Source organism: Bufo gargarizans, chromosome 10 (assembly GCF_014858855.1).
Source record: "Bufo gargarizans isolate SCDJY-AF-19 chromosome 10, ASM1485885v1, whole genome shotgun sequence".
Classification (NCBI taxonomy): Eukaryota; Metazoa; Chordata; class Amphibia; order Anura; family Bufonidae; genus Bufo; species Bufo gargarizans.
The window spans coordinates 48,937,999-48,953,870 of NC_058089.1; the positions used below are offsets into that span (position 1 = coordinate 48,937,999).

The 15,872-nt window shown below is 44.9% G+C and overlaps 1 protein-coding gene across 1 annotated transcript in view; it reads left to right on the forward strand.

The window, feature by feature from the left end:
- The first annotated feature begins 6,392 nt into the window (after nucleotides 1-6,392).
- LOC122920569 (ovochymase-2-like) overlaps nucleotides 6,393-15,872 on the forward strand; it is a 46,267-nt gene continuing 36,787 nt past the window's right edge. The window contains 6 exon segments of the mRNA XM_044270168.1: nucleotides 6,393-6,467; nucleotides 6,469-6,478; nucleotides 9,561-9,667; nucleotides 11,568-11,659; nucleotides 15,067-15,239; nucleotides 15,479-15,574. Coding sequence (XP_044126103.1) covers nucleotides 6,393-6,467; nucleotides 6,469-6,478; nucleotides 9,561-9,667; nucleotides 11,568-11,659; nucleotides 15,067-15,239; nucleotides 15,479-15,574 — 553 coding nt within the window.

Below are 15,872 nucleotides of genomic sequence, written 5' to 3' on the forward strand. Positions count from 1 at the left end.
AACTTTGACATTTTGGGTCCATGGCCTGGAAACTCCCCAGATCTTAATCCCATTGAGAACTTGTGGTCAATCCTCAAGAGGCGGGTGGACAAACAAAAACCCACTAATTCTGACAAACTCCAAGAAGTGATTATGAAAGAATGGGTTGTTATCAGTCAGGAATTGGCCCAGAAGTTGATCGAGAGCATGCCCAGTCGAATTGCAGAGGTCCTGAAAAAGAAGGGCCAACACTGCAAATAGTGACTCTTTGCACAAATGTCATGTAATTGTCGATAAAAGCCTTTGAAACGTATGAAGTGCGTGTAATTATATTTCACTACATCACAGAAACAACTGAAACAAAGATCTAAAAGCAGTTTAGCAGCAAACTTTGTGAAAACTAATATTTGTGTCATTCTCAAAACTTTTGGCCGCGACTGTAGGTGCAGCTCGAGAAAAGTCTTGGAAGACGGGAGTGAGAGGTATGAATTATGCAGAATGTTAGGCTAGGGCTACACAGCGAAACTGGTTGTGCGACACGACACCTATCGCAGCCAAGATTGCTGAGCAGCTGTGATCCCATAGAATTGAATGGGATTGCCGCGGCAGTCGGAAGAAATCCAGGTGTGTTTCCCATTCATTTCTATGGGATCACCGCTGCTTTGCTATCCTAGCCACGACAAGTGTCGCTGTGTAGCCCTAGCCTTAATCTTAGATCACTATCAGAACAGAGAGCACTAGTAGGGTGGTAGGAGGAGATGTATGGAGGTGCAGCACTGTGGAGAGCTTTATGGGTGAGAAGTTTGAACTGTATTCTGTGGTGACTGAGCAACAAGTGAAGTGACTGGCACAGGCTTGTGGCATCAGTATAGCGGCTAGATAGATAGATGAGCCTGGCTGCAGCATTTAGGAAGGACTGAAGGGGGAGGGTTTAGTGAGAGGGAAACCCATTAGTTCTCTAGGAAACTGAGAGGGCTTCCTTTACCTAATTTTCTGCATTTTTGACTAATTAGAATAAGTGCATGTGCAGTCAGATTACTTACATTTACACTGCTGCTTCTTTGCCAGGTCGCCCAGACCTAAGCATGTCAGCATTGTCAGGACTAAGTGAAGTGTAGGATTTATACCGATGGGAAATTGCAGCGGGCAGGACAGCAGAGACTTATGTGCACACTCCCTGCCTGCACAACCCTCAAGAGAAGAAATTACAAGGGGGTATTACTTGTCTGAAGATCTCTCTCAGTGTGAAGTCACACCCATGTTGTAACCAAGTCACGGTGTATTTATACATAACAGTTTTGCGGCAAGACATAAAACTGGCAAATAAACATTTAATGCACCTTGGCCGGTAAGGTAAAGGAAGTGCTGGCACGTCACTCTGCAGCCAGCCAGTAGAGCAGGGGCAACACGTGAGGTGCACGGTGGACCGATGAGGGGACAAATAATAACACACAGTTCATCAGTTTACTCACGGTTAGCAGAAAGCCTCCCTGGGCTGGCAGCACAGTGTTGAGGTGGACAGCACGAAATCCTCCGGGGCACGCTCTGTGGTAGGGAAGCATCAGCCAAGATGGTGGTTGAGGTGCCCTTGATGTTAGGGGTGCTTAGGGTGCTTGTTGCGGCTGAGTCCCTTGATGGTTTTTGTTGTGACGCCAGTACCGTTAATGGTGGTACAACCAATGGTAGTAATAATGAGGTAGACAGTGGTAAGGTGCAACTCACAACTTTTACTGATGTTGACTTTGGCTGCAGCAGTACAGAATACAGTCTCTTGTTGGTATTAGAGTTAATCTGCAAATCCACTGTTTATAGGCTTTCTTGGTTTGATTTAAAGGGATTCTGTCTCCAGGTTTCACCCCTGTCAGCTAAACATATGCTGATGTTCAGGGCCTCATCAGAATTCCCAATGTGGGCTTCTAAATGTGATCCGTAGCCTTATTTTGCTAAAAAAAAGAGGTTTTACTAACCTGTCACTCAAAGAAATAAGGTGCCCAAGGGGATGTCAAGGGATGCAAGGTGCCGGCCGCACCCACCGCCGTTCGTGCCCAGTGCCGCCTTTCCAGACTTCTGCACCGCCTCCTAATCCTCTGTGCCGCCTCTCGCTCTCCCTCCCTCCCTCCCCCCTCCTCCTACTGTAAGATCTCGCGCGTGCGCACAGGGCTCTGAGAGGCTGGCGCCAGAGTGCAGGTCATACCTGGGTTGAGCGAAGTGCCGGCGCATGCGCACTTCACTTTAAGAAGCCAAATCGAGAAGTCCGCACAGGCGCATCAGGCAGAGCCCTGTGCGCACGCGTGAGATCTTACAGTAGGAGGAGGGGGGAGGGAGGGAGGGAGAGCGAGAGGCGGCACAGAGGATTAGGAGGCGGTGCAGAAGTCTGGAAAGGCGGCGCTGGGCACGAACGGCGGTGGGTGCGGCCGGCACCTTGCATCCCTGGACATCCCCTTGGGCACCTTATTTCTTTGAGTGACAGGTTAGTAAAACCTATTTTTTAGCAAAATAAGGCTACAGATCACATTTAGAAGCCCACATTAGGAATCCTGATGAGGCCCTGAACATCAGCATATGTTTAGCTGACAGGGGTGAAACCTGGAGACAGAATCCCTTTAAGCTTAGCCGGAAATTTCAGTGTAATTTGGTAAGGTTGCCGGAGGCTATGGTATCCTTCACCTGAATATCCAAAGGTCCTGGATGCCGGATTGATGGCTTTTATCCTTTGGTTGTTTGAGTCTTTTCTCTTGTCCCTTTCTGGGCTAGACTTTAACTGAGCAGAAGTTCTAGACCTGCACTCTCTCCAAACTCAGCAGGGTAACTTGAGATCAATGGATTTCCCTGTCTGATCTCCACACACTGACTCTCTCTTCTAACTAACTAGGCCTGAACTAGGTACAGTGGGATGCGAAAGTTTGGGCAACCTTGTTAATCGTCATGATTTTCCTGTATAAATCGTTGGTTGTTACGATAAAAAATGTCAGTTAAATATATCATATAGGAGACACACACAGTGATATTTGAGAAGTGAAATGAAGTTTATTGGATTTACGGAAAGTGTGCTATAATTATTTAAACACAATTAGGCAGGTGCATAAATTTGGGCACTGTTGTCATTTTATTGATTCCAAAACCTTTAGAACAAATTATTGGAACTCAAATTGGCTTGGTAAGCTCAGTGACCCCCTGACCTACATACACAGGTGAATCCATATATGAGAAAGAGTATTTAAGGGGGTAATTTGTAAGTTTCCCTCCTCTTTTAATTTTCTCTGACGAGTAGCAACATGGGGGTCTCAAAACAACTCTCAAATGACCTGAAGACAAAGATTGTTCACCATCATGGTTTAGGGGAAGGATACAGAAAGCTGTCTCAGAGATTTCAGATGTCTGTTTCCACAGTTAGGAACATATTGAGGAAATGGAAGACCACAGGCTCAGATCAAGTTAAGGCTCGAAGTGGCAGACCAAGAAATATCTCGGATAGACAGAAGCGACGAATGGTGAGAACAGTCAGAGTCAACCCACAGACCAGCACCAAAGACCTACAACATCATCTTGCTGCAGATGGAGTCACTGTGCATCGGTCAACCATTCGGCGCACTTTACACGAGGAGATGCTGTATGCGAGAGGGATGCAGAGGAAGCCTTTTCTCCACCCACAGCACAAAAAGTGCCGCTTGAGGTGGGCTAAAGCACATTGGGACAAGCCAGCTTCATTTTGGAATAAGGTGCTGTGGACTGATGAAACTAAAATTGAGTTATTTGGCCATAACAAGGGGCGTTATGCATGGAGGAAAAAGAACACAGCATTCCAAGAAAAACACCTGCTACCTACAGTAACATATGGCGGTGGTTCCATCATGCTGTGGGGCTGTGTGGCCAGTGCAGGGACTGGGAATCTTGTCAAAGTTGAGGGACGCATGGATTCCACTCAGTATCAGCAGATTCTGGAGACTAATGTCCAGGAATCAGTGACAAAGCTGAAGCTGCGCCGGGGCTGGATCTTTCAACAAGACAACGACCCTAAACACTGCTCAAAATCCACTAAGGCATTTATGCAGAGGAACAAGTACAACGTTCTGGAATGGCCATCTCAGTCCCCAGACCTGAATATAATTGAAAATCTGTGGTGTGACTTAAAGAGAGCTGTCCATGCTCGGAAGCCACCAAACCTGAATGAACTAAAGATGTTTTGTAAAGAGGAATGGTCCAAAATACCTTCAACCAGAATCCAGACTCTCATTGGAACCTACAGGAAGAGTTTAGAGGCTGTAATTTCTGCAAAAGGAGGATCTACTAAATATTGATTTATTTTTCTTTTTTGTGGTGCCCAAATTTATGCACCTGCCTAATTTTGTTTAAACAATTATAGCACACTTTCTGTAAATCCAATAAACTTCATTTCACTTCTCAAATATCACTGTGTGTGTCTCCTATATGATATTTTTAACCAACATTTTTATTGTAACAACCAACGATTTATACAGGAAAATCATGACGATTAACAAGGTTGCCCAAACTTTCGCATCCCACTGTATATATATATATATAGAACCTAAGTTTTATCCCCATCTAGTGGTGGGATGTATAAATTACACCAGACCAGCCTATGAACAGGGATACAACAGGTATTGCAGTGGAAAATAACAGACAATATAAAAATGCAGTTTTAAAGCTATTTTGCAGTTCCCACGTGTTCCTGAGTGGGACGCTGTAACTCTTGGTAGACCATCATATAGTTGTCCTAAAACATTAAGCATTGTTTATTATGTCAAAACCTACACAGGTGTTTCTACTTGCGGCAAGCTGGTTTCTCTGGTCCTCCTATCTTGGTGACTCAGATGTTTAATGACCCTTAAGGGTGCTGGTGCGAGGAAGTGCAAGTTGATGAACAGCTGCTTCAACCCTCTCTAGGCCCTAAGGTAGTCCAGTTGGCGAGTGTCACACACCTCTACTAGCTAGCTAACTGCCACACAGAGCATGGCTGGTTCTCTCTCCAGCTGCAACGTTTCTCAGCACACTTTCTCTGCTGTCTGCCTACTTCTGACTATGAGGACATCTGAAGGTACAGTACCTCTATTTAAAGGGGTTATCCAACCCCTAATGCCTGGGCCCCTCATATAGGTTATACTTACCCCGCTCCTTGGCACCTGCGTCGCTGATGATACCCGCCATGGGGAAGAGCCTCCCTAGCGTCACCCGCGATGCCTGACGGATGTTTTTGTCTGCGTGACTGGGAGATGCAGCGGCTGCCGTGTGGGGATTAGAAGCCTCATGGATGCCGGGGATCAAAGTAAGTATAACCTATAAGTGGGGCCCAGGCATTATAGGGTTCGGATAACCCCTTTAACTCTTCACAGGAACGTGCTACAAAGCATAAGAACACCTTAAGCATGACCCCTTAGGCTTCATGCACATGACTATATCCATATTTTGGTCCACAAACCACCGATGGGTAAAATTAGGATACCTTCCATGTGCATTTTGAATTTTACTCACCCCCATCAATAGATTTGGCCATGGAGTTTATATGTTCTCTCCGTGTTTGTGTGGATTTCCACTGGGTACTCTAGTTTCCTCCCCTACTCCAAAGACAAACTGATAGGGAACTTTTATTGTGAGCCCCATTATGGACATCATGATGCTAATGTCTATAAAGCGATGCCGTATATAGTATCGCTATGTAAGTGTATAAAATAATAATTCTCGTCCACAATATGGACCAGAATAGGACATGTTCTAGAATTTTCTAAATGGTTACACGGATCTGCAAAAAACACAGGTGTGTGCATGGGCCCCATAGAAATCAATAAATCATTTAACTAGCCTAAAAAAATAAGGCTAGCACACAGACGAAAAATATAGTCGTGTGCGTGGAGACTTATGCTGACCGCTGACTCGCTTGCATTTACCCACTGTGTTGCCATCACATTAGAGTTCAGTATCTCGAGCTGTTCTCATGGTTTTGCATATTGCATGTAGCAGCTGTATAGTTTAAAGAGAAAAATTGTTTAACCTCTTTAAATGGGAGAAGTAACTTTTCTTACCAAAATCTTGGGACATCCATCACTTGAAAGTGGACAATTAACTTCCACTTGGACTGGATCTCTTATCAGTCTGTGCTTTGTTTTCTGCCTTGCTTATCCTCTCGCATTATTATGTGGAATTGTTCTTTGATTTTATTTTCCGTTCCACTTTACGCTTGGACACGTTTCTAAATTACAAGTAATTGATGGAAGAAAGCAAAGTTCTGCCCCCAGCAAAAGACACAATGGTTGGCTACACCCGACATGCAGGATGTGCTAGTGAAAAGTCAATAATCAACCAGGCTGTTGGTTATTTAATGCCAGCCCTCCCACAGTGGACCAGAGCCTTCTATAAAACATCTGCCAGCCTCTCCCTGGGTATTTCGATGGGACAACATGGCTGAGACATCTATTTTTCCCATTATGATGCTGACAGTGATGATCGGTGTAGGAAGAGGGGTAACTGACAGCCTCTGGCAGAGGTCAGTACGACTCCTCATACTATAGATTTATGTGTTCAGTTTCCAGACATGGCTTTTATGATGAGCTCTTATGCAGGTTACTAGAAGACCATTGACGTATATCTGTATAGGTGATTTTGGGCTTGGTAGGAACATTATTATTATTATGGTCACCATTTGGTGCCCCCTTTTCCCAGAGGACCTAAGGCTAACTACCTTATTAAAATGTTCCTGTTCGTAAATCCCAAAAATGCTGTTTTAGGTAGGTTACTCGCTCTCATTGAGGAGACTCAGAAGGTATATAGAGACTTATTTTCATGCAATGCTCCATGGGAAAAAAATATGTAAATTAGCTCTTGTTCTCCATCTGTAGACCACTGTTTCGGGCTTCTTGCAACTTGTATGGAGTAGTCCGGAGCGGCGTGTAGTCGGCTGGATGGGATTGTCTTAGATTTAGCTCATTAGCTCCCCAGTACATTGTTCTGTACTGACAAGGGGCAAGAACCCCGATACAGCCGTCTAAAGATGGGTTGCTCTTCCTTTTGGATGAGTCTCCAGTTTGGCTGAAACTCACTTTTATTCCATTGCATGAAAATAAGTCTCCATACACTAACCAGGTCTCTTCAGTTAGAACCAGTACACCCCTAAGAGGCATCTAAGTCATCTCATCCAGCTAACCAGTATGCTGATCTGTACTGATGAGGGATAAGACCCCCAAACAGATGTCTACAGGTGGCTTGCTCTCCCTTTTGGAGGAGTTTCCAAAAACAGAAGATTTTCTGCTCATGGGAGACGTTGAATTAAATTATAGGTACAAAGCCAAAGTTCTAAACATAGTGGTTGCGTAGGCTATGGTTGCACCTAGAGCATGAAGTGGTCCAAAAGGTATGCGTGGAGACCAGTATAAAAAGTGATGTGATGTGTAATAGCTCAGGGATGCTGTTATTGATTTTGTATTGGTTCCCAGGAACATCTATTTGCTCCTGAACTATACATAGAAGCCTCATACGCACGTGAAAGCTTGTGGTTTGGAATTATGGAACCATACTCATTCTGTGTGCCAGTGTAAAAGGGGTGGCCTTTGTACAACTGGTCTAGGTGAACCACCCCAGTATCCCAGTCCTTAACTCACATCTTCTTTAATGCATGTTTTCTTTGATTGATCGTTAGACAGATGGTAATGAAGTCCAATGGAACTGGCTTACTGTTAGGTTTTCCCTTTTTTTTTTACTTCATTGTTATTTTTAGTACTAATGACTGACAATTGGCAATCAGCAAGTCTTTTGTGTCCTACACAACATGCCATGCTTGTTGCAGTAATTGTGTGATGTCACTTCCAACTGATATCCACCTGTCTACATATGTCAGTGACCATTGGATCTGTTCACCAGACCTACAGTCATGGCCGTAAATGTTGGCACCCCTGAAATTTTTCAAGAAAATGAAGTATTTCTCACAGAAAAGTATTGCAGTAACACATATTTTGCTGCACACATGTTTATTCCCTTTGTGTGTATTGGAACAAAACCAAAAAAGGGAGGACGAAAAGCAAGTTGTACATAATGTCACACCAAACTCCAAAAATGGGCTGGACAAAATTATTGGCACCCTTAACTTAATATTTGGTTGCACACCCTTTGAAAAAAATAACTGAAATCAGTCGCTTCCTACAACCATCAATAAGCTTCTGACACCTCTCACCCAGAATTTCGGACCACTCTTCCTTAGCAAACTGCTCCAGGTCTCTCCTATTGGAAGGGCGCCTTTTCCCAACAGCAATTTTAAGATCTCTCCACAGGTGTTCAATGGGATTTAGATCTGGACTCATTGCTGGCCACTTCAGAACTCTCCAGCGCTTTGTTGCCATCCATTTCTGGGTGCTTTTTGACGTATGTTTGGGGTCATTGTCCTGCTGGAAGACCTAAGATCTCAGACGCAAACCCAGCTTTCTGAGAATTGGGCTCTATAGTGCAACCAAAAATCCGTTGGTAATCCTCAGATTTCATGATGCCTTGCACACATTCAAGGCACCCAGTGCCAGAGGCAGCAAAACAACCCCAAAACATCAATGAACCTCCACCATATTTCACTGTAGATACTGTGTTCTTTTCTTTGTAGGCCTCAATCCGTTTTCAGTAAACAGTAGAATAATGTGTTTTACCAAAAAACTCTATCTTGGTCTCATCTGTCCACAAGATGTTTTCCCGGAAGGATTTTGGCTTACTCAAGTTCATTTTTGCAAAATGTAGTATTGCTTTTTTATGTCTCTGTGTCAGCAATGGGGTCCTCCTGGGTCTCCTGCCATAGCGTTTCATTTCATTTAAATGTTGACGGATAGTTCATGCTAACACTGATGCTCCCTGAGCCTGCAGGACAGCTTGTTTGGGGCTGCTTATCCACCATCCAGACTATCCTGCGTTGACACCTTTCATCAATTTTTCTCTTCCGTCCACGCCCAGGGAGATTAGCTACAGTGCCATGGGTTGCAAACGTCTTAATAATGTTGCGCACTGTAGACCAAGGCAAATCTAGATCTCTGGAGATGGACTTGGAACCTTGAGATTGTCGATATTTTTCCACAATTTTGGTTCTCAAGTCCTCAGACAGTTCTCTTCTCCTCTTTCTGTTGTCCAGGCACACAATGCAAAGACTAAGTGAACTTTTCACATTTTTATCTGCTTTCATGTGTGATTTTTATATTGCCCACACCTGTTACTTGCCCAGGTGAGTTTAAAGGAGCATCACATGCTTGAAACAATCTTCTATATCCACAATTTTGAAAGGGTTCCAATAATTTTGTCCAGCCCATTTTTGGAGTTTGGTGTGACATTATGTCCATTTTGCTTTTTTTCCCTCCCTTTTTTGGTTTTGTTCCAATACACACAAAGGGAATAAACATGTGCATAGCAAAAAAGGTGTTACTGCAATACTTTTCTGTGAGAAATACTTCATTTTCTTTCAAAATTTCAGGGGTGCCAACATTTACGGCCATGACTGTAGTTGTGGTGGTCACAGACAACACCAATGCAGTAATCTGCTATAAGATGTGTCCTGCTGGTGTAGCCTAAATGTACAGCAAATTATATGTGAACTCACGCCTTAGTTTCTAGGTGTGGAGAACGTCCTGCCGCCAATGCATCTGTCAGCTACGGTCTGCTCTCTCGTATTGTTGGAGGGACATCTGCAGTGAAAGGGGAAAGCCCATGGATGGTAAGTTCCAACAGTGGTTTGGGTGAGCCCTGACGCTCTATTTGATATCTGCAGAAGAGATCAGCAACCTCCAGCACCCCAACAACTACTACACCCAGCATGCACACTTGCTAAGCTGTTCTCCTAACCCCTGAGGAAAGTAAGGGAACACACTAGGAGCTGTAGTTTCAAAAATTCTGGCGATTACTGACCCCTGATATGTAGGGCCGACAGAAGCAGATGCATACTCCTCTTCACTATAGTTATAATAATAAAGGTTCGGGACCCCTGTTCTAGTAATTGGTGGAGGTCATGGTAATCAGACATTGATGACCTCTCCTGTGGATGTGTGATAAATGTCTTTTGTGGACAACCCCTTTAAGGGCCATATAAAGTTAAGTAATCCAGCACTAATGTTGCTGTTGCTGGATGCATGTAATATGCACTACTCACAAAAAGTTAGGGATATTTGGCTTGTGGGTGAAATTTCAAGATGAACCTATAATGCACTCTAACCTTTACAGGTTAACTTAATGTGACCCTATCTAAACTTTTGAATGCACCTGTCCAACTGTTCAGTGTTTCAGTACTTTTTGCACAACTTGCTGTTCTCTCTAACAAGGAGCTTAACAGCAAAATTAACAACAGGTGTTTGATCCATGAATTTCCCAATAAGTTTCCTGGTTCAATTACAATTGGTATTTAAACAGTCCTCCTCATCATGCTGTTCACATTTTGACATCATGAGACCAAGACGACGCCTAACAATTGATCAACAGTACCTCGCCATTGTCAGGCTTCAAGCAGGATGTTCTCAGACGGAAGTGGCCACTGAGCTTAGAGTGTCATCAGCAGGTCGCTACAGAGATAGAATCACAGAAAGGCGTAGAGTTGGACGTCCTTTGGCCACATCCCACACGGATGACTGCTTCATTGTGAACAATGCCCTGTGGAACTCCAGGCACATTTAAGGGAGGTTTAAGAGGCACCCAAGTGTCAGGTCAGACCATTCAAAACTGTTTACATCAGCGTGGTCTGCGTGCTAGATGACCTGCAAGGGTACCTGACCACACCACCAGGCACAGGCATCATTGTTTTGCATGGGCTAGGGACCATCTACGCTGGACAAGACACCAGTGGGCCTCAGTGCTGTTCACTGATGAAAGTCGATTCATGCCGAGCAGAAATGATGGCTGCCAGATGGGCCTTTGGGGGGGGGGGGGGGTGTTACAGGTGGGCAGGTGTGTCTAGTCAATACAGAACTGCCCTACACTTTGTGAATGGTACAGTGATAAGCCCATACTACTTGAAGAACATCATTAATCCAGCCATTAGGTCTCTGCATGAACAATACAGGCCTAATTTCATCTTCATGGAGGACAATGCACCAGCTCATCGAGGTCACATCATTCGGGAACGGCTGCTGGAGACTGGGGGACCTCAAATGGAGTGGACTGCACTTTCCCCAGACCTGAATCCCAATGAAAACCTATGGGATCAGCTGAGTCGCCGCGTGGAGGCTTTTAACTCTGTACCCCAGAACCTCAATGACCTGAGGGCTGCCCTTCAAGAAGGGTGAGATGCCATGCCTCAGCAGACAATAAGTCGACTTGTGAACAGCATGAAATGTTGTTGTCAAGCTGTGATTGATGCTCAAGGCCACATGACAAGTTATTGAGACCCTGACATTTTGTGGGTGTATACCCAGCACTGGGGTTGGCTTTTGTTTCAGTAAATTGTTTGGGATGAAGAAATCTCCATTGCTGCTTCTACTTAAATGCCCGACTTTCATGATCTAATATCACTGGAGCCTGAACTTTTTATGTTTTCCATAAATTTCACCCGAAAGCCAAATATCCCTAACATTTTGCGAGCAGAGTATATAAAACGAAGATAAATCTTATAATATTTTCTTCTTTAGGTGTCGTTAAAAAGAGATGGGAAGCACTTCTGTGGAGGAACCATTATTAGCGATAAATACGTGCTTACCGCTGCGCATTGCGTCTTAGAAAAGTAAGAAACCATTTCCCTTATATTGGACCTTAAGGAGGAAGGAGATTTTTCTGCAGAGTTTGGCCTCCTTCAGACAATCATATTGAACACATTTTTAAAGGGGTATTCCCTTCTGGGAAATGGGTGGTATATCATTAGGTTATACAATCAATTTCAGGTGTGGGTCACGCTCATATCTCCAGAACAGGACCCCAGAAGTGAACAGAGAACAGCAGTGAATGTGCGGCTACCCTCTGTTCACCGCTATAAGAGTTCCGCAAATAGCAGATAGCTGGCTAGACAGCAGCAGTCCTATAGCAGTGAATGGAGAGGGGGCAGCACATGCGCTGTGTGCTCTCTTCCTTTTGGGGGCCCCATTCTCTAGGTGCAGGCAATGATGGATTATAAGAAGGGCGTTTGGGTCAGTAGCTACAGGCCTTGCATCTCTGTGGGGCCCAACGCTGTCCCAAATGCGCCCAGTGAAAAATAGCGAACCCAGTAAATGGCTGCACGGCCATGCATCTCCTATCCCCGGCTAGTCTATAACCCGCTCAGGCCCGCTCTACACTGCAGTCCCCACCTGTTCCATCTTGCCGTTCTACTGTCTCCTCGCCGGAAGAGGAGGAGGTCAGAGGAGCAGCGCGGCGAGAAGGAGGAAGGCGCGCCAGCTTTGAGCAGCAGGCTACAGATACCATCTGACTCACATCATCTGTACACAGAGAGTGATCACTGTGTTATATGGAGTGTTACATAGGACTGCAGGTGACATCTACTACATTATCTTTACTAAAAGACTCTTGGACACATTTATAAAGATCGGCTTTTTAGACGCCGGTCTTAATAAAGGCCCTGTGCTGGCAGTGGTTCCTCCAACGTTATGAAGAGGCGCCGGCCTCTCCATAACTACCGCGTATCCAGCTTCCGATCTGTCTTACATTTAGACCTTTTCCTACGCCTAAAACAGACATAGAAAATGGTAAATAAGATGGACCCCGGCCCGTCCCCTTTCCCTCCCATGCCACGCCCACAGTTTTAGACCTGGCGTGAGCGGGGCGAAGTCACAGATAGCGGTTAGGCGTATTTCAAAATAGTAAATTACCCCCCCTGAGTACAAATAATATAGTATATGTCACCTGCAGTCCTATGTAATACCCCACATAACACAGTGCTAACTCCTTGGGTATAGATAATGTAGTAGATGGTACCTACAGTCCTATGTAACACCCCACATAATACAGTGATAGCTCTTTGTGTATAGCTAATGTAGTAAATGGTACCTACAGTCCCATGCAACACCCCATATAACACAGTGATAACTCTGGGTATATATAATATAGTATATGTCACCTGCAGTCCTATGTAACACCCCACATAACACAGTGATAACTCTCTGGGTATAGATAATGTAGTAGATGGTACCTGCAGTCCTATGTAACACCACAGTTAACAAAGTGATAACTCTGTTTATAGATAATGTACTAGCTGTCACCTGCAGTCCTATGTCTCACCCCACATAACACAGTGATAACTCTCTGGGTATAGATAATGCAGTAGATGGTACCTGCAGTCCTATGTAACACTACAGATAACATATGGGAAAGGGCGGCTTCTCTGAGATTTACATATTTATGGCTTATCCATAAATATGAGTCCCGACACCCCTGTTGATCAGCTGCTTCAGGGAGCCGCCACGCTGACCGGAGTTCAGGTGAGCGCAGCGGGCTCCCGGCAGCTATCACGGCGGGCGCGCACTCAGACTCACAGATAACCCACCAACCAGGCCCTGGGCAAGAGACAGGGGAAGGGTCACCTCCTAGCTAATCCCTGACCTCTTTCCCTGCACTGCTCAGCCCACATGCAGACCTTAAAGGTAGGTCTGATGTGTCCTCGTGCCTTGGCTGACAAAACCCTAAATTCCCTGAGATGGTGAAGAGGGGAAATAGGAGCAGCCTGCTTGCACAGAACCTGGATGGGAGAGATGACACAAAACAACCAAACTTGAATCACACTTATCTTTCTGAGCTGGAACAGACAGACAACCTTCCTTCCTAGCTTCCAAGACCACAATGATTTGTATAATCCGCTCAGAGCACTGGGATGGAGTGCTATTTAAACTAATTACCCCACCCAGCGCACCTGATGAGAGGCGGATCCAGCACGGCTCCAAAACAAACACTAAACTCGTGCTGCTATCCTGGCCGACCTCCGCACACCGTCAGAGTGGGGCATGACAGCAGCTTTCCAAGCACAGCGCCGTACATTGTATAGTGGCTGTGCTTGGTATTGCAGCTCAGCCCCATTCGCTTCAATCAGGCCGAGCTGAAACTAGACCACATGACCGATGTACGGTGACATCACATGGCCTAGAAAGAGGCCACAGAGTGCCGGCCTCTTCTAACAGCCGATTGGCTAGTGCTGGACACCCGCCAGTCTGATATTGATGACCTATCCAGAGGGCGAGACGTAAGCCTCATTCACACGTCAGTGTTCCACGGACTGCACGCGTCCCCATTAATTTTAATGTGTGTATTCAGCCTACACCTGGCGCACCCACAGAACACTGGCAGTCATAGGAGCAGAGGTCTCTGGACTGATTGATGACAGCGGAGTATCCTGTCTGGCGTCTCAAGACGTACCATCTTTCAGAATTACTGCTCCTATAGTACATTCTTACCCCTCACTTGTACCTTATTATTGTACACAACTTTTTTAAAGTACTATTAAAAGTTATGTTTTAACGCTGGTGAGCCCCAAATCTTTAAAGGGATCCGAATCATCGAATTCAATATTCCAACTGTGGTAGATATTGCTTTACTCATTTCTGGCAGAAATCAGAATAAGAAATGTCAGCTCTCAGTAGTGCAGCCTCAGACATTTGTCCTGTAATTTCAAATGATTGTACTGGTGCACAGAAATTTAGAAACTGTTTTCATACTTTAAATGTCCCCTTAAAGGGAACCTGTCACCGGGATTTTGTGTATAGAGATGAGGACATAGGTTGCTTGATGGCCGCTAGCACATCCGCAATACCCAGTCCCCATAGCTCTGTGTGCTTTTATTGTGTAAAAAAAAACTATTTGATACATATGCAAATTAACCAGAGATGAGTCCTTTCCCCGAGATGAGTCCTGTACGTGAGATGAGTCAGGGACAGGACTCTTCTCAGGTTAATTTGCATATGTATCAAATCTTTTTTTTTACACAATAAAAGCACACAGAGCTATGGGGACTGGGTATTGCGGATGTGCTGGCGGCCATCTAGCAACCCATGTCTTCAGATCTATACCCAAAACACCGGTGACAGGTTCCCTTTAAGGTCCCTTTACCAGATTATTCTGTTGGTTCTCTTCTAAGCTTACCAAAAATTTCAAAAACTGTCAAAACTTAATACCGGAATCTCCGTTGAGTTTTTGCTTTGGCCTTCGCAGAAACTTTGAATATCAAGTGAGCGTTTCGATTGGAGATCACGATTTCACTGTATATGAAAGGAGTGAACAGCGTTTCGCCATAAAAGCTGTTTTTAAGCACCCCAACTTCAACCCGATCAGGCCCTTCAACTATGACCTCGCAATACTGGAGCTGGTGGAAAGCATCACATTTGGTAAATAATGACCTTAGGCCTGTGGAGGGATGGTGTAGCTATGGGGGATGCGGAAGTAGCTGACGAGGGACAAAGACCGCCCCGGCCATATAAGAAGACGCCAACATTAAAAATGGCAGATGGTAGATGACAGGCCCTTACACATTTTGGAGAAGCTTCAAGTTATGCCTCTGAATTTGGTTAGATGGTTTGTACTAAATCATTACACTGAGTGTATCTATTGTATTTTTACTTTTAAGATAAAGATATCCAACCGGCATGCCTACCGAGCCCCGATGATGTATTTCCAACAGGAACTCTGTGTATGGCACTTGGTTGGGGACGTCTGCAGGAAAGTAAGAGACCTCAGCCCTACTATGCAGGAATAACTTAAAGGGCATCTGTCAGCAGTTTTGTACCTATGACACTGGCTGACCTGTTACATGTGCGCTTGGCAGCTAAAGACATTTGTGTTAGTCCCATAGTCCCAAATAGTATATATGTGCCCGCATTGCTGAGAAAAATGCTGTAGAATTGCTCTAGTAGCAATGAGGACATTGCCGTTACACCTAGAGGCTCTGCTCTCTCTGCAACTGCTGCGCCCTCTGCACTGTGATTGACAGGGCCAGGCATTATCTCTTTTTAACTGCCTGG